The 25246-nt window shown below is 43.0% G+C and overlaps 1 protein-coding gene across 1 annotated transcript; it reads right to left on the reverse strand.

Moving 5' to 3' along the window:
* Positions 1-2851: 2851 nt before the first annotated feature.
* On the reverse strand, positions 2852-24851 carry PRPF6 (pre-mRNA processing factor 6; the record flags this gene model as incomplete). Its single annotated transcript, XM_010288988.1, has 18 exons — positions 2852-3229; positions 4009-4135; positions 6269-6383; positions 8489-8580; positions 9073-9206; positions 10064-10240; positions 11444-11563; positions 12560-12698; positions 13845-13966; positions 14817-14939; positions 16565-16783; positions 17448-17566; positions 20476-20638; positions 20851-21007; positions 21895-21989; positions 22653-22808; positions 23652-23828; positions 24773-24851. Coding segments are annotated over 18 exons (2467 nt in total), but the record flags the coding sequence as incomplete, so codon positions are not given.
* Between the last annotated feature and the right edge of the window lie 395 nt (positions 24852-25246).

A 25246-nucleotide genomic window follows, 5' to 3' on the forward strand; every position in this document is an offset into this window, starting at 1 on the left:
GGCTCCCTCCACCCCCGGGGGGCCAGCAGACAGTCCCCCCGAGATCTGGGGAGGGTCCCTCTCGCCCACCTGGCAGTCCAAAGCGATGCACAGCCCCACGCTGCAGCGGGACTGGGGCAGCACCGGGTCTGGCCGGACCCCAGGACCACAGACCAGGCCGTGTCCCGGCTCCTGTTGGACCCTTACCACGCCAGCTTCGCAGCGGGCAGTGCGTATAGCCGCACACCCCCCACGGCAGAAGTGACCCCCAAAGTCCCCACCTGCACGGTGGCCCCACACGCTCAGCTGCAGCCCCCTGCCCCTCTCCCCTCCGAGTTTTCAACAGGCACGTTCAACACCAGTGTACCGGCCCAGAAAACTGCCCGGACTCCGGTTCCGTGGCTTTTGTACAAGATGTAAGGGGAAAAAAAAAAATGAAATGAGTGAAGGGCTTGTGTGTAGTAAGAGATAGAAGAAAGGGTTGAACAATCCAGCTCATCTCAGCTTGGCAAGAGTGCTCCTCCCTGCGAAGTGGGAACCACAGCATACACAACAACATACCGCTGCTGACAGGATCCATATAACTTGTTTATTGAGCTCTATATATAGTGAAAATCTGTAGGTGCCATAATCATTTTAAAAAACACAAACATTAAAAGGTTCTAAGATGGACGACCCCTTTTATCTAAAAACAAAAACAACCCCAAAAACAAGGAATGTACACCCTCGGGCCAGGGGAAAGGGAAGCTGGATACAAGGAGCAGGTAGCACGAGGAGCTTGGTGCTCGAGGACGTGGTGCAGCACCCAGCACAGGTCCCCCTGCCCAGGGCATCCAGCACATTTCGGTGCGCAGCACTGGGCCACAATCTCTTCCCTCACCACCCACAAAGAGCAACTCCCCAGCAAGTCCTTCCCATGCGTTTCCTCAATCCCAGCACTCTTGGGTAGCCTTTCCCAAAAAATCCTTAAGGATGAGGTGCTGCCACCCCAGCAAGGGGCAGGGGAAGCGCACAGATCCTGACCAGCGGGCGCACACACAGTATCTGGCTCGAGGGAAATGCTCTGAACACTTGTTCCTCTCTCCCGAGACAAAAGCCACGCCACCGCAGTCCCAACCGTCCCTCCCTTCCCCTCCGCAACTCTGCAGCCACCGAACGAGAGCACCACAGGGCAGAGGAATTGCACCACTGGCACCCAGCTTTCCCCAGCACACTCCTACGCTAGGAAATGCCGTACTCCCTTCCCAGAGGAGCAGTATACAGTCCCCATGGCCAAGCACTTACACAGATCACATTATGGAGGAAGAGTAAAAGCCATATGAGAAGCACAAGGGGCTGAAGGACAGCACACATTGAGAACTATTTTTTCAAACCTTTTTTTTCTCCTGCAGTTTCTGGCTATTTTGAAATCCTTGCCCAGCCACGTTCCCTTCCCACATGTCTACCCTCTCCTTTTCACAAGAGTGACGCCTCCATACTCCTCCCCAAACTCCTCTCCCTTCCCCTTTGCATAAGCCCACATACAGGAAGGATGCCTGTGAAGGCATGAAACCCCTGAGCAAGAGTCTTCCCAACGCCTCTCACTCACCTTTGGGACACTACACTTCCGTGGGACATCTGTGATCTACACCCTCCTTAATGAAAATGCAGCTTCACACACTTTCACCAGCTATTCAAGAGAAAGCACAAGAGTTTCTGTTATAAATCCAGCAAAACAGGCTTTTGCTTCGAGACCAACCATTTTGATTTCAGTGTTAAAGGACGGGCTTCTCATCCTTTTTGGCAAAAGGCGGTGGCACAACTTGGTGTAACCACCGCGGGCAGATACATTCCTGGAGCGGTGGGAGCCTGATAAGTTCAAAGGTTTCTGCTATCAGCCCCACTCTTCCCAGAGTGGGGAAGACCACATTCAAAGAGAACATAAGGAAACAAAACAAACAAGCTGTATTTTATACATATTGTCCAAAGAAGTGATAAGGGGTTTTCTCCTCCAAGTAAATACATTATATAATGCACATACACAGACCTGGATACTTTTTCTATATCCAAACACATAACATTACAGCTTTTCATTCAATGATCACAAGAAAGTCAGGTTTTTGGGGGTCAAAATAATACAGATCACAAGTGTAGAAAACTTAAGAGAGCTTATAAAGGGCCCCAAACACAAAGCTTTTCCTCTCATGAATTTGCTTTTTTCCATCTGCACTTGAAGAATCATCCCAAATATCCCAACTGAAAGCAGCTGCCACTGTAAAAGTGCCCGGTCTCTCAACAACTCAAGTAAAGGTTGTTCCTTCAAAAGGGCCTTCAAGGATTGCTGGGTTTTGCCTCGTTACTTTAAAATACCACTGTGCTTAATGAAATTAGACACCTAAAAGAATAACTATATACAATTTAAAAAGTGAGGAAAAGGTCTGTAAAAATACGCTCTTGGATTTCACAAAATGCTCCATCTGCTCTAGTTTGAGGAATACCTCTGAGTTGTGCTGCAGCTTGCCAGCAGAGGAGACCACACTAAACCAGGCTCGTGGCAAAAAACTAAAAGACAGGGGCCAGCCCAGCCATTCCCCTTGGCTGCTGGTTTTCTCCCAGCAGAACTCCCCTCGTCGCCTTCAAGGACATTCAGTGTATTCAAACAGCAACAAACCAGACCTGCTGACAAGGAACCAGCATCAGGTGGGCCAAACACAAAGAAAACTGAACAAAGAGGGACCGCACAGGACAGGAATGCATGCTAGGGAAGAAACCAGAAGAACTGCTAAATGTCAGAACCCATACAAGCACCAGCTAAAGCTTCTATTTACAGGGGGGATTCAGGCATCAAAATGAAAATGCCAACAGTGCTTGACAAGCCTGCTTGTCTCTCTACGTGACACCAGCAACGGCGTTCAGATGCGCTGCAGAACCTGACGAGCACGTTGTGTGAGCCAAGAGCACTGTCACTGGGAAGGGAAGGAAGTAGCTTTTCTTTTGGGAAGAAAGATCTTTCATATCACCACCGATCTCCTGTTCTCCAAAATCCGTGTCATGCACTGAAAGCAGGTAAGCAGACAAGTCCTACAGAGATGACTAACGCAGCTGAAGCCAGCATACTCTAGAAAGTATTTTTAAGCTTGGCTGCCACAAGCACAAGAATCTCTCCGATCTTTTTCTGCCAATTTTCTATGTCTTTGGAAACATCACACCAGAGCTCTCCGTGGCGAGGTTCAGCATTCTCGCAGCGCTTCCTCACCTCTTCTTGTTGTTCCTACAGGGAAGAGAAATGACAGTTTGCAAGTCTCTTAATGCCCTGGTTTGTTCCAGCACAGAGCCAAAAATTTAACAATCCCACTCTTTCAAAGCTTATGGTGGGGTTTTGTTTTGTTTGTTTTTTTTAAAGGCAGTATCAAAACTCGAGTCAAAATTCAGTGGCAGCAACTCTCCTGCCTTGTTGAACAAACTGGCCGAATTACAGCCAAGCAAGTTTTGGCTACACCAGGGAAATTGCAGCAGAAACTTCCTTTGAATTACGACCTGCATGAGATCTGTCAAGTGAGAGGTCTCTCTGAAGTCAGAAGATAAACACTCCCATAATTTCAGTAATATCAGGCAGTAAAAACTGCCGTAAGAGATTAAAACAGACCGTTCCTCTGGCTATGTTCACATGCAACCTGTACTTGACACTGTGAAGAAATGGGACTAGTTACACAAACCCAGCATGGCAATTACAGGAAAATCTCCTAAGAGAAAGCTTGCATTTTCCAGAAGAAAGATTGATTTCGTAGATTTTTGCACAAACTAGCATGACTGTGGACAACAGCAGCCTGACAGACAGCTCAGCTAATGACAGAGCCTTTTAAAAACCACCACACAGGTCTGTTCATGCTCATTCATGACCAGGCGTGACAGCCGCAGCCTCATCTGTGAGCCACACAGGCAGCAGCGTGCTCAGCCCTGCGCTGCAGCAATCCCCGGGACTGGGTAACCAACATCGGCAAAGGATTCCCGCTGCCTTCCCCTGCTCCCTGTTCTCAGGCACACACTCACCTCCGTGCCATGCTGGAGCTCAAATTTGTAAAAGAAAGCCCAGGCATCTCCCAGGTCAGAGTCTATCTTCACTGTTCGGTGGAACCATTCTCGGGCCTTGGTTATTTTACGCTCACTCCAGAATAGCCTGTTGAGAAAACCAAAGTGAGTCAACAAAGAGCCTGTCTTTAGAGGAACATGCCAACCCGCAAGCAGTCCAACTAAAGGCTCTACAGATATTTCAATTTTTTGCTCTTCCCAGAAGGAAAGAGCAGATTTTGTAGGCACCTGTTGACTGTCTTTCCCCTGGGAAGGGACAAGAGAAGACTGAAAAGAACAGTCACCGCTTCCTCTTCACTCTCCACCCAGGGAAGCTGGTTAAGTTAGCCCCACGAAGAGACCGACACTCTGAGAAGGGAAGTATTGTTCTCTGAGCTCAACCCTTGACTGTCTGAGCTCAATTTTTGCTAACACAATCACTTAATTTTGCTGTTCCGGATTTGGTGTAGACAAGAGACAGGATCGCATGCCTACATCTATTTCCCCTCCTCCAATTTCTTAATATTTCACATTGATTTTAGCATCTAACAATTAAATAACTTCTAAGCAGCTGAAAATGGCATGCATGTTCCTGGAGCCATGGCTGCGTGCAGTCACACGTTCACATCCAAGAAAGCATGCTCTAGTGGAGCAGACCTATCTTGTCAGCTCTACTTTAGGAGGAAAGGCGAGCACATAAGCTTCTGCGTTCAAATCCCAGCCTGGCGCCCAGCCCGACTGCTGCCATTTCATAAAGGTACTCGTGAATTCTGAAATTTCTCCCCCGTAGTTAACCAGCTGAGTCAATAGTCTCTTGGTTTCAGTCCTTTTGCATTAAAGAGTTCATTTGAGCTAGTAAGGTCCTTATCAAATCAGACAGCTATCCCTCATAAAAAGCTTAGCCAGTCATAAAATTATACAGCTTATATGACTGTTTTTAAGCCCTTTAATACTCTTGATTGTTCCGTGTTAAATAAACTGTGATTTAAAAGAACACGAACAATGATAGCAGAGGCTCAACACCTGCAGGTAGTGGCCATTTTCAGAAACACCTTTAACAAAAGTTTTTCACAGATGTGTGACACTATGCTATGACCGTACCTACATGCAAGTCATAAGGGGAGGTGGAAGCTGTTTGTGTTGGGATTAGCTGCTAAACTGAGGTTGCACCAGAAGGGGCCTGGAAGCAGCTTCCACAAAGGAAAAGTTAGCACCAAGTGAGAAAAATGTTAAAGCTGAACAAGTCAGCTGTCATTATCTGCCAGAACCCAGCATTGCAGTCACTGGAGTGTATCCTACAGGGTTTTTTTGTTTGGTTTTGTGGTGGGGTTTTTTTGTTTGTTTGTTTTTGGGGGTTTTTTTTGTTTGTTTGTTTTGTTTTTTTTTAATAAGCCAAAGAAAAGAGTTGTGAAAGAATTGGGCAACTCTTTGGGCAAAATACTTCCTGCATTAACCTCTTCCCAAAGGAAGAAAAGTAAGTTTGTTCCAATCGTAACTGCTGTAGAGCCATTCACACATCAGATAGGAAGGATATGGCACGAGTCACTGCCAATAGCGGTTTTTCATTACTGGACGCCTCACAACTCAATGTAGACAAGACAATAATTCTTAGTAGATTATCTTCCCATTTCAGAGAAGCAAACTACAGTATGACTGCTAGTCTGCATTCCAGGAAGGGCCACAACTAAAGAAAACTGACATAGCAAAAATTCAGGAGGGGAGAAGACTACAAAAGCACAGCATATAGCTCAGGATTAAAAAATTCTGACAGAATCTAGGGTAGAGCGAAAAGATGAAGAAGACAGAGTCAGCTGCATAAAAATTGAAAAATGACAGAAAAAATTGTCCCTAGTTTCACAAATACTTAAAGCATATTCTATAAAACTTAATTAAGCCTAGTTCATCTGAAAGCACACTGAAATCCCTTTCAAGGGACAGAAAGATAGAAATTTTCAGAGTGCCAATACTCAGCACTGGAGAAGGACTCTGTGTGAACGTTTTGTTGTCTGCCGCAATCCCAGACCCAGCAGAACAGCTTGAGGGCAGGTTGACATCCCCTGCTTTGAATCAAGGGAGAGATTTGCACAGTTACTAGGAGACAGCTTGAGAGCAGTTACTTGCTTTGAGGCTTATTAGAGCTGCTGCAGCCAGAATCACATGGTCATGCTTGAGTGCAATGTTTCATCATGGATGCAGCCACACAGAAACGGATATTTTAACTACATCAAGCAGAGGAACTCACTTGGCCACAGCCAACAGGACATGTGGGTCATGTTCACACTTCTTGAGAGCATCCACACTCTTGGTCTTCCGTTGCGGTCGCACTTCAAGGAAAATTGCCTCTGACCACAGGATTCCTTAATCAAGTCAAGTAGGAAGATTGTTTAGTCTTATTTCCAAGATTAACCCACCCCATCCTGCCATCAGGCCAGTGCTCTCTAACATGAGCAGCACTACTGCCCCCACCCGGGTGGTTACCCGTGCCCCAGCCTCAGCCCAGATCACTCTATCTGCATGGATACTTCCTTCAGCACTCTGAGTTTTTAGCTACTGCTTGCACCATGCCTCTGAGAACCTCTGAGTTCTGAATGACTCTGTACCACAACCCTGCTGCAGCTTCAGCACTCCCTACACAGGTCTGCGCCAACGCAGAGCTCATGCCTGTCAGATGAGACAATGCAAGCAGTGGAACAGGGGAGGGCAACTCAGCATTTCAAAAAGGAAAGACATCCGTTTGTCTGAATGGGAAACTGCAGTGGCAGAAGAAGTCCCAGAAGGTGCAAAGTACACCATTTGGCAGCAGTTTCAAGGGTGCCAGGGAGCACCACGGTCTTATTGATGCTGGCTCTCCACACACACGATGAAGGACAGAGTAGGTCTGGGATAATCCCTAGTTCCTTTCACTGCCAAAAGCAAGAAAGGAAATACGCTCAGAGGAGCATGAAATCTTCAGCTTCTCATGTCAGCCAACCATACCTGCTGATCACTTCAAAGCAAAGCCTGAAAGCTTATGTCTGCCAGGACTCTATCAAAGTGCTCTCGCTTCTGATAAACTGCACCACAGGAACATACACAAGCTTTGATGACTGCAGTGACAGACTGGAGCAGAACTCTCCTCTTCTTGCTCTTTATATACATAGGGTCAAAGCACATTTTTCAGGCCTCTATTTTCAGGCCTGCTGAGGACACAAACACCATTATATTTCAATTTTACTCTTTGTGCAGCCTGCCTACATCAGCCATAAGCACACAGGAATCAATTCAGCAATCGATGGATGCAAGTCTCTGGTTTACATGACTGTAGGTGTCCAACGAGCTAATTCCTGCAGGCTTTTATTCTGGTTTGTAGAGTTTTAAGATAAGAGCTGGAAGTGATTTTATTTAAACAAAAACTGAGATCCTGCCACCCGTTCCCATAGCAACAGGCAGATTCTGTAAAAAAGCCTGTGGTGGCAAACACTCACTAAGCATTAGGTCATTCACAAAACAAAGCAGGACTTGGGTGGTATTGCTTTGTTGACCCACTCACATGGTGAGCAGCTTGCAATGAGTTTATCATGTCATAAAAGTCACTTAATTCTCAATTATTTCACTGGGACTTTAGCAGCTGCCAATTAAACACCTTTCAAAACCTAGCCTGAAGGCGAGCTAAAAAGGCTTGCCCTGCAGTAGACTACTACACTTTGTAGTTATGTGACATCTCTCCAAAGATGTCAACACGTTTAAATAATTAAGTCTTCCCACAATTCTGCCAAAAAAATAGGGAAGCATTACGCACTTTCTCCTCCCATCCCAAGAGGCAAATGTTTCCACTGCTGGTTAGCACCAATTGACTTGCATTACATGGACCTATTTGCCTTTTCTTAAATGAGTTAAAATAATCAAAACCCAGGACTAAATATTTATGGTACATGATCCCCTAATCATGACTGCAGCTGAAATCTGCTGCCAGCACAAGTTATTAAGCACACAGTTAGTAGAGCAACCAGTGCAGGCAAACCAACAACGGGAAGTCTCCTGCGGCCAGCTGAACTCCAACGAGACAGGGAAAAACCCATTCTTTTTCCACTGAACTCCCTAACCACAAACACTCAAGAGTCTTTCTTCAATTTTACACCTTGGCAGACTTCTACCAGCTTCAGAGAAGAGCCACCTGTATCCAAGACGCTTTCCCAGGAAAGCTGGGAGCAAACTGTGGACCACAGGCCAAATAATAACACACACTCGATACTGCAGCAAAATGGAACAAGCACCAACCCGTGACCTCTCTGGTGTGAGATAGCACAAAGCCACTGGGATTATTCACGAAGACCCTCAACATTTCATTTGCAGAAGGATGACTGACACCTCTCCAAAACATAGCATCTTGAGATCTGGCCAGAAAGGATGCCTTGGAAAAAGAGGTAGCTTTATCAACTGGTCAAAACAACTGCATTTAAGATAGAAATGAGATCCAGCTCACCTGAATTGGGGCATTCTTGCAATGCCTTGGCCATCAGAGTATTTGCAATATTCTTTAGCCCAGCTCTGTACTCTAATCGCACAGATTCTAACCTAGTAAGGAAGAGAGTCAGTGCTAATATTTATGACAACATATTCATCATGCGGAAACAAACAGGGAGTCACATGAAGGTCACTGGAAATTGCAAACATCTGCCCATATTCTGAATATGTGTAGGTGACTGACATCTTCCCATCCCTCTCTGTGTAAAAATAAACATGACCTTTATTCTATAATCACCTAGATCAAAAACAATCTGAACAAGGGACTATAACAGAAATGAAAGATCCCTGGGGTTTCATGCTCTGTGCACTACAACTATCAGTAAAGAAGTAACTAGTCCCCAGCTCCTTAGAGTAGCTACACACTAGCCAGGATCACCAAAGCATTTCTGGCATTCAGGAAAAGTTGTTAGTCCCGAAGAAACTCTAGGATGGGCATGGTCATAAGTTCCAGGCTCAAATGACTGAGATGGTGTAAGAGAGCTGGCCTGAAGGATGCATTGGCTTTGTCGCCCAAATTCAGCTCACCTCCACACAACTCACCAGAGATCTGGATTCTTCGGATTCTTTAGGCGAGACTTTTCCAAGATGGCTCTTGCTCTAGTCAACTGCCCAACTTTCTCCTCCAGCCTGGACAGCAAAAGCCACAGGGGTATGGAATGGGGACACTTTTTCAACTGTTTAGAAAAAAAAAGGTATGGTAACATGTAGATTTGGAAAAAAAGAAATCTTATGACCCTATAGAAAAGAATTTCCCCCCTCTATGTTCTCCTGGAGAGTTTAGAAGACGAGAGACAAAGTTGATTACATCGCTCAAATTTCTCCTACTCTTACAGAACAGAACAATGCAGAAGTCAAGTTTCTCCTATACCCAAAACAGTCGGGGACATGAACTGTGACTGAGCTATCGCAGTAGCAGGAGAAAGAATATACCTCCATTAATAACACATTTATAATTTGTGCGCCGGCTGGCAGTGGAGGGCTCTTACAAAACCAAACCACAGCAACAGAATGCGCAGGAAACAGATTGCCTTTGAAGCCTGGGAAGTCAGTAGGGTATCGACACTGGCAGAAACCTGCTTCCCTATTACTTTCACAGCTGATGAGTTTCAGAAGCATTCATACCCAAGGACATCGATTACCATTTGAGAAACTCGAGTGTTCTGTAGCCCACCTCCTTTTACTGTGTGTATCTAAGAAATCGTTAGGAGGCTTTTAAGAGTTCTGCTTTTAGCCTTTACCACTCTTAGAGAATTACTCTGCAATTACTTTTTTCCTACCAGTGAGGAGTCAAGCATACAGCAAACTCTCAAGCAAGAAAGTGAACTTCGCACATGGATACTGGGTAAGAGAGATTCTTGCTGCTTACTTCAAGGTCCTAATTTTGGGGGTTTTGTTATTGTTTCAACCAATGGCAGAGAGAACAGAAATCTCATTGGTTAGTCTGGGACACAGCCCTCTTCACTTTGATTCAAAGACAGACATCTCTCCACACCAGAAGTGCAAAGCAAACTTGCAATAACATACATCTTACCCCTTGATTATAAGCCTCCCGTGCTTTCTCTACCAGCTCCTTTTGTTCCTCAATTTGTCCCTTCATCATCCACAGTTTGGGGAAGTCCTCATAGTGCTTCAGGGCTTCCTCACAAAGCTCCTGGGCTGCAGCGATGTTCCCAAGCACCCATTCTAATTTCACAGACTTCATGAAGACCTGAGAACAAACCAGAGCTGTTTATTACTAGCAGCCATTGAAAAACCATTAGTCCATCAATGCAGCGGGTTCCCACTTCCACACATTCATTAGAATGTTATTGATTAGCTACAGTTTAAAGTACAAATACCACGGTTAAATAATAGTGGGAACAGGTAACAATGAGAAAGGTAAACGTAAATATTAAAGGAGTTGAAACAGCACGATCAACCTGTATCTCTCCTATTAGCACAGAGCTGACATTTGTAAAATATTTGTACAAAGAGCATAGCTTTAAGACCACAACGAATTAACAAATTTGAGCCTGCTTCATCAGCACAATCTGACCTCTTTATGTCCAAGCTAGCAGGACCACCTACTCTCCTTCATGGCTTCAAGTTGCAGCTTTGTCCTGCTAATTACAGACTGGTACATATACTTTTCGGCTCCCAAATGCCTTTCTTTTGGCTACACAAGAAGTTACAGCTGTGAGAAACACATTATAGACCAAAGCCTGTTTCACTACTCTTTGATCCCCGTCCTCCCCATTCCCAAACTCCCCCATCATGACTTCGCAAGAGAGGCATCAAGTCTGAGCCCAGAGCTTTGGTGCCAGCTGGAGAGAAGCTTCCTGACTGACAAAAGAGGAAGAGGACAGTTTAAAAGATCTAAGATGAAGCACAAACTGGGGGGAGACACAGGGGATGGACACCAAACTGATTTTTCTTTTACTTGGAAACGTTAAAACAGTTCTATATGAACAGATGAAAATAGACCAAGTTTATCATACCAGAAGTAACTCTAGAGATAAACACAACAGTGTAATTTTAAACAACAAACTCTACCAGAGCTGTCTTTAGCACAGCAAGCGTGAGTCTTTTGTGAAAGTATTCTCTCTCTCTTTTTTCGAAGACGTGCTTTTATGCAACATGAACATTATACAAACAGCTGTAAACTGGGAATTTCCTGACTTTTGCCATTTGTGTAAAAAAAACTGAAACCCTTCACTTGATCCTAGCCTTTTTTTCCCATCATGCCGTGATTTTCTGTTGCAATTCACTGGAGAAGCACTGCAGCAAAGTGGCCACATGCTTGCAAAAGGCAATGGCAGGGAGCCATCTGGTCAATCACTAAGGCCACAGAACTGAAGGAACTCCTCCTTCCGCCTCAACTCCCCCGTGGCCAAGAGAGGTCTCAGCCTCTCCACTCTTCACACGTCCTTACCCTTGCAGTGGGGGCACTGCTGCGAGCTTTTGCCAGCAGCCTCCTTGCTCTTTCATATTCATTGTTTTCTGACTCAAGCTTCACGGCAGCCAGCCAGATCTCCTCGCTGTTGGGGTTGGCCTGCAAGAACATAAAATGACAGACAAATGCATACAGTGAATCAACAGCAGATTTAATCCTCCGTTTGATCCAGATTAAAATTGAAATCAGAGCTTTGTCAATCCACAGTAGGATTTTTTTTCTTTCAGTTCAAGCTCCTCCCAATCTTCTTTGACCTTTGAAGTTTACAGAAATTCTCCAAAACAGATGCACAACACAAAGATATATGTCAGTTTAGAAGTTGGATGCTTCTCAATTGTTGAAAAGCATTAATGCTTGATCTTCTGAACTTCCAGTTTAAATACGGAAAAGATCATAGGATCTGCCACAATGAGACACTCATTTTATTATCGCTGAGCAAAAAACACCCTGAAGCTTGAATTCCCAGCTGAGGTCTGTGAAACCTCTCCCAGTAAAAGTCATTTCAGTGGCAACCATGTCAAGAAGCCTTCAGGATAGTAACAAAAACCACCAATAACAAATTTAGGAAGTGAATATCTTTTACCTTCCATCTCAGGACCTGTCATTTGGTTTTGCTACCACTTACTTCTTAAGCCTCATTCCCAGAGTTAGAACTGTACCACTCTGCCCATCCTTCTTTCTCAGCACCCAGCAGACAATTCACTTCATTTTGCTATGGATTACTGGGTTTGGTCCCAAGCCGTAAGTAATGCAGCAACCTCATTAATTAGGGCAGACCACTACCCCTTTTTAGCAAGGAGACAAGTGACCCAAGACAAGGGGATTCTGATCCATGACTAGGGTTGGTGGGAGCCACAGTAGCAAAATTAATAGTTTGCAAACTCAGAACCTAGGGTGGAACTACTAAAAGAATAGTAATACACTCTTGCTTCCAGTTTGTTGCTATTTTACAGGAGAACATTTTGCCACATAAAACAATCAAAGAACAGCCTGTGGTTTTGAAAGGCAGGAGGAGCCAAGTGTTGACAGAAAAAGCCTGCTCTCTATTCTTTACTAGCCGTACTTAACACCATCACACAATTCTAACATACCCACCTGGAAAGCCAGGGCCAAAATGCTTCTGGCTGCTGGCACATCTCCCGCCAGCCACTTCGATTTGGCTCCCATGAGCCAGAGCACTTCTGCTTTGGGACAGTGAGCAACAGCTCTCTGCAAAAGAGCCTCCAAGGATTCTCTGAGACAAGAAAGAGCAAGTTACAATCACTCGAAATACTGCCAAAGGTGAGCTCTCACACACCATTTTGACTATCACTCAATGTTATAAATATTGTTGCAAAGTCCAACGTTGTAAACCTCGGTAAGTTGTTTCATAACAAGGAAAGGGTGAGGTCTTTTTTTCACAAGGGTTCTGAAATCAGCACTCCACAAACGGCTCATTGTTCAGACACCTTTGTTTGACAGCCTCTGCGGAAAGACCCTGCACACAAACAGCTCATTTGTCTTGGAAAGAGCCATTCTTCTGAACAAACCTTAGGAGAAACTGTGACGGGAAGTTTTTCAGAATTATTAGATGAAGCTTGCTTGATCTTATGTAAATTTTTTTTCTCCCCTGGAAAATACACTTTTCAGGTACAACAAGGGGCTTAAAAGCCAGCCACCGGTGGGAAACATGACAGAACATCAAAAGCAAAGACATACTTGTTTCAAAAAAAAAAAAAAAACCAAAAAAAACCCTTGAATGAGGCAGAACTCAGCATCTGCAGTCACTTCCACACTACAGCCTTGCTGGATTTAATAAGGATGATTCCAGGTGTATAAAAGGTCTATTGCAGACATTGTTTGCTTTATTCTAAACCTTGGGCAGAAAGTTTCAGATGTATAAAGCTTTATGAATAAACTTCAAAAAGGAGGCCTGAGCTGTGACAGTATAAACACCAATCTTTAAACAGACTGTGAATGTGTACCACATTCTGTATTATCAGAAAATGCAAGAGATGCTTGGACAACTTCAGTGATGAAGTAGTTTATGAAAATTAAACACATGCTGTATTTCTAGTTGATTTGTATTCCCAATTTTTTCTAGAAATGCCTTCTCAAAGATGACTGTCCCTGCCTTGCCTATTCATAACTATTTTCACCAAGTAATCTCTACTGCCAAAGAACTTTTTATAACTTCATAAAACCCAAAGATGTTCTGACCACAACCATAACAAAGAAGGTCAGACCTGCAAACAATGCCAGCAAGTTTCCACCAGCTGATCTAACTCTGCATGTGCAACACACCACTTCAGGGCTGATCTTGTAGCTTTTCCTCATGCCCAATCCACCACCCTGTAACAAGGATGAATCCCTCCACTTAAGGATTATGCAGCACACGTACCTCGTTCCATGGTTCTTTTCAAAGTACGCTGCTCGCAGCCACACACTCTTCTTGCTCGGGAAAACTTGCAAGGCATAGGCATAAATTGCTCGGGCACACTCCAGAGCATTATGAGCAACACACTAAGGAAAAAACAGGTCAGAACTAAGTCAGTTTAGGGTTGCACTGAAATCAAGTGCAAGAATTAATGCGTGTGTCATTCCTTCAACACAGAACTCAATAACCCAGAGTAATACATGAATTGGGGCATTATATATAATGGAACAGTTATTATCAGCTTTTTAAAAGGAAGCAGGGAGGAAATTTCCAAGCGTCCCTCTATCAGAGCACAAGTATCACTGGCCTTTCTCTGGGACTGACACACACAAGCCAGCTTGAAACAGTAGTAAAGCATTGTAAATGCTCTTGTGTTTGCACTTTTTTTTTTTTTACATGCAAAACTTTAAGCGCTCCAACATTTGCTCCCCTACTGCTGTAAGCCAAACTTCAAGGTCAGTGAAGCAGACACTTCTCATGCTGAAGTAGAATTTAGTTTTTAGAGCATGTTCAAACTACTCCCCTAAAGCAAAGTAAGCCTGGTAAAACTCTTACCCACTCCCCTGTCCAGTCTTACACTAACTCTTGAGCTACAATGTCTATGTCTCAAAACTCGAGTCCCCGTTACTTTAACCAGACCTCAATCTCTGTTGATGTCACACACACACACACACACACACACAAATCCACACCAAAACCAGCAAACAATCTATCACAATACCAACTTTTTGCTAAGTAAAAATTCAAATCTGAAAAAAGCTCTACAATACAATCACCTCCCGAGAGGCAGACTGGCCAAACGCAAGCAGATGTTGTGGGAATCACATCCACTTTCACAGATAAAAAAATGTGTCATTTCCCAGGCTTCAGTTCAATTTCCCCCAATTAAAAAAACAACAAAACCAAACCACCACCCAGCATCACAGCTGGACATACACTGTCTGCATCTTCCATCCAGGTATGTTTCCGATCTTCTTCCTCAATTCCAATCCCAATCACAGCTCGCATGATTGCCTGGCATGTGGCCACGCTTCCAGCTTTATCACATTCCTCAGCATCCTAGAAACAGGAGTAAAGCCCTACTCATTCTGAGAAATCAGCACAAGAAGTTGGATTCCGCAACAGCAACTCCTCATGTGCAAACACAGAGACATTGTGAGTCACTGCCACATTAAAAATATCTTTTTACTCAAACATATCTTGACACTAACTAGTGAGCTGACACCCACAAGGAAGATGCTATAGTTGTACACAGAATCAATCAGAAGTTGGTTAAAAAACTGAGCACATCAACTGTATCCGCTGAAAAGGAGTAAGTGTGATAGAGCGTGACCTTTCCAGCCTGAAAAGTCTCCTCTTACAACTCCATTGATCTGCCCTGGGCTGGGCCGGGAGCTGGCCAATAAAAAACTGCAAGAATTTGAGAAGGAAGAATTGTAACATCAAAATTACTGATCTTCTTTCAGCTTTGGGTTGATTCTAAGGTCTCGATAAGGGCTAAGCAATAACTGAATTCAAATGAATACACCCTCAACCGGTGTTAAATTAAAGGTGCAAAGGCTCTCTCACCAGACTATATATGGAAAAGTAGAGTTTTGTGACATACAAAGCTTTTGGAAAGCCAAGCGTGTCATGCTTAAACTTGTTAAAAAGGCCTCTGATCAGGTAACAGGGATGGAACAGTTCTAGTACTGAAAAGGAACTCAAGACGACAATGATGCAGAGGCTCTCGTGCTGTTTTTTTCAACAGAAGTTTAAATTAACCTTTAATTGTTTTACTACTGTAAAGAAAGTTATAATTCTTTTATATGTTAACAAGGGTATCTGTTTAATATTAAATACTTTGTTCATTATTACCACTCTTAAGCACTGTGCCAAGAACATTTTACTGCCTTGACCCACCGTAAGTCACTTCAGTAGTAAACTGGTTTAAAGACTTGGGTTTAAACAAAGCACAGTACAAAATCAGGAGGAAAGAGGCTCTTTTAACCGAACATCAAGCCATTTAGATGGCAATAGTCTTTGAAGTGTCTTACTAACTTGAGAAACTCAAGCACCACTGCTTTTGGATGTGACCAAAACACAGGAAACACCTACAGTTTTTTGCTACTTTTTTAGCACAAAATATTTGAAAATACAGCGACCTGGGATGAACCTGCGGAGAGGTCATGTTTTGTAAACGTCACTGTACAACAGCGTTCCACGACTGCTCTGCACAGCCTTGGGACTAGAAGCCAAGAAAGGAGTAAGAATATTTCCTGCCTGCTGCATGTGCAGTATTTGTATTAACTTCTTACAACACTATCTAACAAAAACTTTTTTGGCAAACATATCTTTTAAGCCAAAAGAGACATATGCAAAAAACACAGAAATCCTTCACTGGAGGCTCAAAGCCTCTGTCCTACTTAAGGCAGCAGCTGCTTCAACTTGAAGCTGGTTATCTTCCAAGACAGAAGTAAACCAGACATTCCTCAGCTCAACGCACGCAATGTTACCCCAGAGTATCACCTAACTATGGCCTTGGCTCTCCTCAGTTTTTTAGTCTCGCCTCTTGTATTTTCACGGGGATCTCCATCGATAAGCCTAGTGCAAAATTACTCTATCCTACAATATCTTGCATCGATAGCCTTCAAAACAGAACTTGAAGAGTTCATCTGGGTCTCTAACCAAGACCAAGCAAATACCTGTATCCATTGCTCTCTGTTGATTTCCACACCGTTAGCCCTAAGAGATGTGATGGCTCTGTCAATGATTTTCTCCACCATCTGGGTGTTTCCATTGGCTTCCTCCAGTTTGGCAGCAGTAATCCAGATGTGACGATCCGTCGGAATATTCTCACGGGCTTTGTTAAGGACTTTACGAGCATTCTCATATGTCTCCAGCCTTGCCAGTGCAAGCCACAGCTGTGGAGCAACAAAAGATGTATTTTAGATTAGAACAAGGAGATGACAACACCGCTGCACGGCGTTGTCGGCCCATAGAGATAAGCAGCTTTATGCTGTTTGCTACTAGTTGGCAATTGTCCTCAAGCAGTAGAAGCAGGCTGCAGAGTACCAATGGAAAAGTAGTAGAAACAGAGTTCACGACTGTCCTTAAAGCCCAATCCTAATCATCTCAAGATATCATCTCCATTTGCTTGGCTGCTGCACTCATATTTTCTGTCCACATCACCTCTTGAACAGCTCAATATTACATTCTGGTTCAGTGTTTCAATCTAAAACAAGCAGCTTCGGTTTAGATTCCCCAGGCTGTATGTATGCTTGTTTTCACAATTGTCGAGACACTAAACACGAATGCGAACATGGCTAATTGGCTACAGCAGGCACAGCAGTACACTGGCATAACTAACGTAACAATTACACAGGAAAATGAGGCATATAATGACCACCAATTAACTCTGGAGGAAAAAAAAGCACAGTCCACTACTCATCACATCCTTCTCATTGTAGCATAAAGTACATGGTAGAAAACTCACACTGCACTCACTCTGCATTTTGTTTTCAAAGCTCTACTGCTACCCTAGGAGGTGTGTAGGGGGCTGCTTTATTTTACTTTTTAAAAACTTACTTCAACGCTAGTTGGACAGCACTCCACAGCCCGACTCAGCATGATCCTGGCATCCTCAGGTTCTTCTAACTCCACGGCTGCCTTCCACAAACGCACCGAATTTGGAACATGCTCAAGGGCTAGAGAGGCAAAACAATTAATAAACTACATTGTCACAATTGAAATAGAGAACTGTATTTTTTTGAAGATGATATATTAAAGGCTTTGTCCTATTACAGATAAGGTTTCCTGAAAGAGAGAAAGGAAGGAACTGTACTTATATTAGCTCTTGCTTCAACAATGAGAACTTAAAATCAGAAAATAAAAAAATTAATTGGAAACAGGTTTTGAAGAGCCAAGGGCTTTTCCCCTGTACAAGCTGTAATTCCATCCTCTTCAGTAAAACACCTAGCTGAACAAAGCCTCCAGTCTCAGCAAATAAGCATACGCAGTATCTTCAAAACTGGGTACCCTAATCATGCTGGGTCTCCCTGTACAAGAAAGGGAGCACCTTCAATACTAACTAATAACACAACCTTGCTCCTTAGATGTTCGAACTGTCCCTTCATGGTTTAGTTTTCCTATAGGCATCTCCTGACAGCTTGATGGATCCCAGTTTATCTTCCCAAAAAGTTACTGGCCCGCTATGCAAAAATAAAACAGGAGGATGCATAAAAGCTTAAAGGTATCGCTGACACTATCACTCTAAGCCACTGAATCTGGTGTGTTCTTTCAGCAATCCATCATGGGCTCCATCTAATTAAGTGTCTTTAAGGACTCCTTAATCCTGTCCAAGAGGTAACTGGTAGAAACTGCATTCTCTGCAGACTGCCCTACATTGTGCTGTCTGAAACACTGGAGTCTAAACAACAGCTTTTCTCAGTCTGTATCTTCATTATCTTGTACCTTAAAAGTGACACTGAGAAAAAAGGGGGTTCTTTTAGCCTTTTGTCACTACAACTTACACCACAGATTACTAGTATTAGCTGCACTGCAGCAGTAGTTGCATTGCTTCCATGGCAATTGTACACAAATGTGCTATAGTAACAAAGGACTGAGCACATCCTTATTCAATAAAAGCAAGCATAATTGCAGGACCACAGAAACGGGTGGGGAGAGGCATCTAAGCCTACTTTGAAACTAGCTATGCTTCTAGGCAAGGCTGTTCCTTTAAGCATTACTGCAAAGGCAGAGGCACACTGCTGAGCCTCAACTTCAGAGCACATCCCAGCTCTACAAAAATACACAACACAGAGCATTTACAAGTAGTGTGCACTGAGGATTCAGACATTAACCATTTCTCCTCAAGTCTGCAGCAGCAGGAGATTATTCTGAAGAGTTTAGGCGAATAAAATCAGCCTGCAAGAGCTGAAAGCACCACTCAGCAGGACAGAACATGCTTTTATAGATAGAGCATTCAATTTTTACATCCCAAGATGCATTTTAAACACTCAGCTCGCTGGCTCTCCAGTCAGAGAGGCTTTAAAAACTCCAGAGGTTTTGCTGGATGGTAGGAATGCACACAGCCAAGAGACGAGAGAAACACGGTATGAAAGATCACACTTCAGTGACATTACCTGGCAGTCAGTCTTTTTTATTTTAGGAGAAATAATGGGTTAAACTGCCACTTATCTTAAGGCTGTACATACAAACAGCTCCAAGCATCGTATTACTGATGTTCCCTAGGTAGCAGAGAAGCACCGTGAAGCTGTTAACAGGCAGAAATTGGAAAGAGACTGATAAATCATGTTCCATTCCACTAACAGCTATCAGAGATTAAGTAGGTGGTTCCAAAAAATGAAGCAAGATGTTTTTCTCTTTGCAAATACAGTATTTAAAGCAAAATTCAGTACTTAACACGTAAGTCACTGCTTTCACACAACATGCTCTCCCACCTGAGCTAGACACAGAAATCTATTTCTGCTCATGTAAAAGTGTTTTTCTGTTCAGCACCTATTATTGTTCTTGAAAGAGACACCCAGCGTCACAGGAGCAACACTTCACAGCATGCTGCTCTGCTTAGCCAACAAAAATTTAAAAAAGCTACTGAATAGTTAATATCTGAACTCTTACAACTTCAAACCCAGGAACCTTTAAGTGCCTTTCATCCACATGCAGTAAGAGGTCATTTCACCAGAGATGCGCAATTTTACATGCACTAGTAAGAGGTAGGAGGCAATTCACTTCCTTTGAAGCCAGGCCATTCAATACTGTAGGCTGCTTCACAATGATTTAGTAAATGTATTAAAACCAGACCCTCTTACCTGTCTAGATTAAAGTCAGGAGATTAATTGATACAATTCAACAGTCATGACAGATCTAATCTCTACCAATACAGGCACAGTAACTTAAAGTAATCGAAGAATTAATACCATGAACCTGCGAGGAAGACCTGGGTTCAGGACAACACAACAAACTGCTGTTAAAGAGATCATTGTCTGGAAAAGACAGCAATTCCACAAAAGGGGGAAACCTCCAAGTGCAATACAACAGAAGATGTAGGGTTTTAGGTAAGGACCATAGGGAAAAGCTGTTTGTCAAGAACACAGAACTTGCTACAGTAAAGCAAACCTCAATGATATGAGAACCCCAAGGCCTCCAAACTCCTCCACCAGGAATCGCTGTGGTATTTAGCAGGTTACAGGGAAGTTGGAACTCAAACAAAAGGTCCAGTATCTTTTCCCAAATGCATCACAAGGTGACAGTTAAAACACCCTTTTCTCCTTAGAGCATGGGTTTTTTTCATTGTTTTCATCTACCTATCTAACTTTGATCAAGCTGGAATTAGTTTTAGTTAAGTGAAATGTCATTTTGCAGTTGCTCAGTAGCAGCAGCTTTCCACTGAAGGACATCTTACAAATACTTCAACAACTCTACTCTTTGACTCAACAGCAGCAAGTTCCACCGTTAAGACACACATTATTAACAACTGTTATTTTCACCAAGAATGCAAAAAACCCCTTAAACTTATGGGCACATCTTGAACAACTTATAATGCAATACAGAGGGAGACTCAGACTTTGTTCCCTGACCCTGCAGAAGCTCTCACCTTTCCTAAGGACACGTTTCTTTGCACGGATATCTGTCTCCAGCTCTGCTGCTCTTATATAGATTCGGACAGACTGTGGAAGGTGGCGGACAGCTTGGGCCACAACAGCCTTGGCTGTATCCCCAGGCTGAAGCCGAGCAGCTTCTAACCAAACATCTTCACTCTGTCAGGAAAAAGAAAGAATATTCCTTTACATCAAAACAAGAATTTAAAATTAGAGCTTCTAACTAAATATGTGTTCTTTTAATATTGCAGATAGTGAAGCTGTATCAGGCACAGCCTGATACAAGTTTAATAGAGAGATGATGCTGCTTGCAACCACAACCTTTTCCCACTGTCCTGCAAGGATCAGCAGGGAAGCAAAGCAATTCTGACCTTGGGGCACATCTCTGTTCCTTTCATGATGAGATTTCGAGCCACTTGGAGTTTGCCAGTGACCTCCTCCAGTCGGGCTGATGCTATCCAGGCTGGCGGATGATGAGGATTGGTCTCTCGTACAGATTTCAGGAGCAAACGGGCTTTCTTGATATCACTAAAGGAGGAGGAAAGATAGACAGGAAAATTCTCAGCACACTAGCAAACAATTCTCCTGAATCAGTAAGTGCTTTACAGTCAGTTCTTCACAGCCACACTCAGATGCACGATAACTGTGATCTCAAATGTTTCCATACTCGTGATACACACAACATACTACCAAAATAAGTTTATGAATATACACTAACACAATGGGATCACAGTGAAAACCAGCTAAGTATTTAAGTAAGATTTTTAGGAATTACAGCTGGGCACTGCCAGTTGGAAGCTGATAAGCAGAAGCATTGATTTAAGTCAAATATTAGCACCAACATTTGCACATAATCTCTTTGCCTTAAATGGCAATTCTTTACAAAACAGGTGTGAAACTTCAGGTTAAAGAGGTTTTCAGAGGTTGTCAATCAAGCCTAAATTAGCAGTACACAGATACAATTAATCAGGTTATTTCCTGGCTGGCAGGCAGCCACACACTGCCATCACTCTGGCATGTTAGTCCAGGGATAGAACGGAAACAACCCCTCCAAACTGATGCATCCAGGTCAGATGCTAAATACATCAGCTGAAAGACTACACCAGATCTCATGTTAAAAGGATTCATCCTCAAAAACTCACCTAGCATCTTTTACAAATTCAATGCTATCTGAAAGCCACCAGCTCAGACATATTTCCCATCCCTGGAAACATTCAAGGTCAGCTTGGACAGGGCTCTGAGCAACCTGGTCTAGTTGAAGATGTCCCTGCTCATGGCAGGGGGGTTGGACTAGATGACCTACCTTTAAAAGCCCCTTCCAACCCAAACTATTCTATGATTCTATGACTTCCATTTATATGCAGGATCACAGCCATTACTAAGAGGATAAATCAGTTAATCCTTCTTAAACTTACTTGATATCTCCTCCATGTGTGGGAATCATCGAATTCAAGTCTGTCAAATATCCTTTCGGGTCCACTACAGTCTGGCCACTCACAGAGTCCGACACCTGGGAAAGTCAAGTCAGCGCTACTGAAATGACCACTCATAGCCCCCCAGTCTGCCTGCACACACTAAAGACTGGAAAAGACACTGAAGCTATACAAGAAACCTAGACATTCATCTGTTACCAAGACCAAGGAAGAAGGAAAACACAAAGCCTTGCTTATTAGCTTTTTTCCACTTCTAAAGTATACAACTTGAACATTAAAAACTTAGTACCACTGAAAATCCAGAAAACAAGCATCTTGGCTTTCAGTCACCAAAAGGTCTTGCAGTCCTGCCAGCTAAAGCCCACCTTTTTAGTTTAAACCAGATTTAGATGGGAAAATCAATGAAAAAGAAGTCAACAACAATGTAAGAGTAGTATTTTTCAGCATTTTGCCCTGCACCCCTACACAGGGTGGCCTGAAGTCCACCTCTGCTGTAACAGGGCAGTCTGTTCTCCCATAACGACCAAGTCTTCCAGGGACAAACTGCTATTTCTCAGGAAATTCTACTAGTGTAAGGGGCATCAGATTTGGGGAGGAGGAGTACAGAATTGTTTCATAGCTGAGCTGTTTCTTGTAACACCCAAAAGAATTAAAGACTTTACCAAACCCAGGTCTTAAATAGCAGCTCAACACCAACCCCAAGTATACCTGTGACAGATCCTGCCTTCCAACATCCTCACCTGGCTTAGCCTCATATCCATCAAGGTGTTTCTGGCTTGGCCAATCTTCCTCATATCCAATTCGCCTGTCCCAGGTGTCATTAAGCCTGGTGTCATTCCTCCTGGGTATGGAGTATTCAAGCCCCCTGGATATGGAGTATTCAACCCGCCAAATTGCTAAAAACAAGAGTGAGAGAAATGCATTCCTAAAATCTCTTCTGAGATTTCAAAAATAATTCAGGCTGTTGGCTGATCTGCTCTTCTCCAGTGGCTACAGGACAGAGTTGTCAAAGCCCCATAGGTACTTCTGAAACAGTGGCTTCCCTGAATCACAAGACATTTCTCATACAGATTTTGCAAATCTGTAGGTCATTACTCAAGTTTAGTCAAGACAGTGAAATAAGTAACAAGAAAGTGAAAAATTCAAGCACAGGCATCTAAACCTAGCACATTTAAACAAGAATATCTATAAAGTCATCCCATGGACATGGTGCCAGTTTAGGGCCAGTCAGATGCTTCTATGACCATAGTAGCCTGGAGCCAGGTAGCAACAAGCTAAATGACTTAATTTTCAGTTGATTATAAGGCAAATAATTTTTAACACAATTGCTCCAGGGTTGAGCAAACCATTAGGTGAAACTGAACTTTATTTTCTGTTCCATTTTTGCAAATTGCTGTTACAACAGGAATGGATGTTGGTTACGCTCACCAAAAATCATTATCACAATTCTACAGCCAGAGAAAAGGAAAAGAAACACTTTCTTCCCTCCTTAACACAAGAACCAAGCCCTCCCTGCCTATCCTCAAGTTTTCTCTGGCAATGAGTGTGCACTGAAAGACTCCAGCAAGCACAGATTTTAGCATCCAGCAAGTCCTTTGACAGACTCAAACTACATCAAGTTTTTTGGTCAAGTACCTTCTCCCCCCGCCCCAAATGCCACTAATGAATGCAAGGTTTAACCCTTGTCTCTAATTATAAAGTAGGGATCACATCTTCATCAGGTCTGCTTTCAAACTCACCGTTTGGCGTGGGTCCACAGAAGTGTGATTCTCCCCCGACTGTAAATGCTTTGCGAAGAAGCTATCGGGTACAGGAGTCAGCTTCTCGTAACGAGGATTCCTCTGACGCTTGTTCCTGGCATCACCAACTTCTGGAATACTCAGCCACTCTTCTTCTGTGACCTCTGCTAGCTTCCGCTATTCAAACAGGAGTTGTCACCATTACTTGTTGTAGAACTTTTTTCCTTTTAACTGCTCTTATTCCTTAATAGATTGGTTTTTTTCTTTGAAAGAATTCAGATTCTTTCAAAGGTCAAAGATCAGATTTTTTTGCTAATCCAATGTACAAAAGAATTACATGCATTTAATTAGAATTTGGTTTTAGTCCAGACTGAGATTCCAAATCAATTTTGTTATTAAATTCAGTGCTACAAATATTCAGATTAATCTCAGTGCCTGTATCATTGAGTGTTTTATTACTAATCATTAAACAATAGCTTAAACAATACATTTTATTTAAAAGAAGCTTTAGAGTCAGGAGATCCTGCTCAACTACTATTTCAATGCCAACAAGCTATCAGTCCCTCAAGGACAGAAGCGTAGCACCTTCTCAAGAACTGATGTGAAGTCCAAATAAAGCACAAAACAAAAGCCTAGCATGAAAATTTGCATAAATTTCACTACCTCGTGTATCCACAAGGAAAGTGCTCAACAGGCAGAAACACTGTATTCCGCCGTATCTCTAAAAAGTAGCTTGTAAACACCCACTTCCATCAACTGAGTGTAACTCTGAATGCTGCTGTCAGTAAAGTTGATATTGCTTTATCACTTACTGAAGATTGCATCACCACTCTGATTTAAATCAGCACTATCAATTATACTGCCTGTAACTGCGTAACTGCAACTGAAAATTATACTGCAGCACTTGAGAGATTCAAAGCAAGAAGAGGTTGCACGCCACTAGCTGCCAGCTTCATATTAGTTCAGTTATTTTTCCAACAGAAAGGAATTCTGATCTGGAGGATAGCAAAGTACTTGTTTGCTAACACACAAAATCAGAGCAAAGAAATGCAGAACAGACATACATTGCCCATATGTCATAAAGATAAAAGTCACATTTCAGGCAATACGTTTTTCCTTACTTTCAAGTCCGAGAACTGCTGCTGAATTTTGGGTCGTTCCATACGGTATTTTTCTATTTCCTCTTTTTCTCGTTGTTCCCTTAGGAAAAGGAGCACTGAGGTTACACTCAAAGGAACACTGGGCAAGTCTTTAAACAAAGCATTGATATCACAGAAAAATGTGTTTGATCAGAGCTAAGGAATAAAAAAAGCAGCATGTTTTCCAAGCTTATATTATCTACATCTACGACAGAGGTGTCTTATCAAGTAAGACAATATTACAGCGTAAAAACAGACATCTCCAACCAAGTGAACTTCAGTCTTTAACGTCCTCTTATTTGTAAACCAGGTAGTGAGTTTAACAGGCTAAGTAACACTCACCGGTTTACAAGACAGCTGCATTACATGACTTTTCTAACAATTTCCACTGTGATGTGTCAAAATCAGTCACTCAGCATCTCTCCACATCATCTTAATAAACTACAGTGAATCTTA

Source organism: Phaethon lepturus, unplaced genomic scaffold, assembly GCF_000687285.1.
Source record: "Phaethon lepturus isolate BGI_N335 unplaced genomic scaffold, ASM68728v1 scaffold10356, whole genome shotgun sequence".
Lineage (NCBI taxonomy): Eukaryota > Metazoa > Chordata > Aves > Phaethontiformes > Phaethontidae > Phaethon > Phaethon lepturus.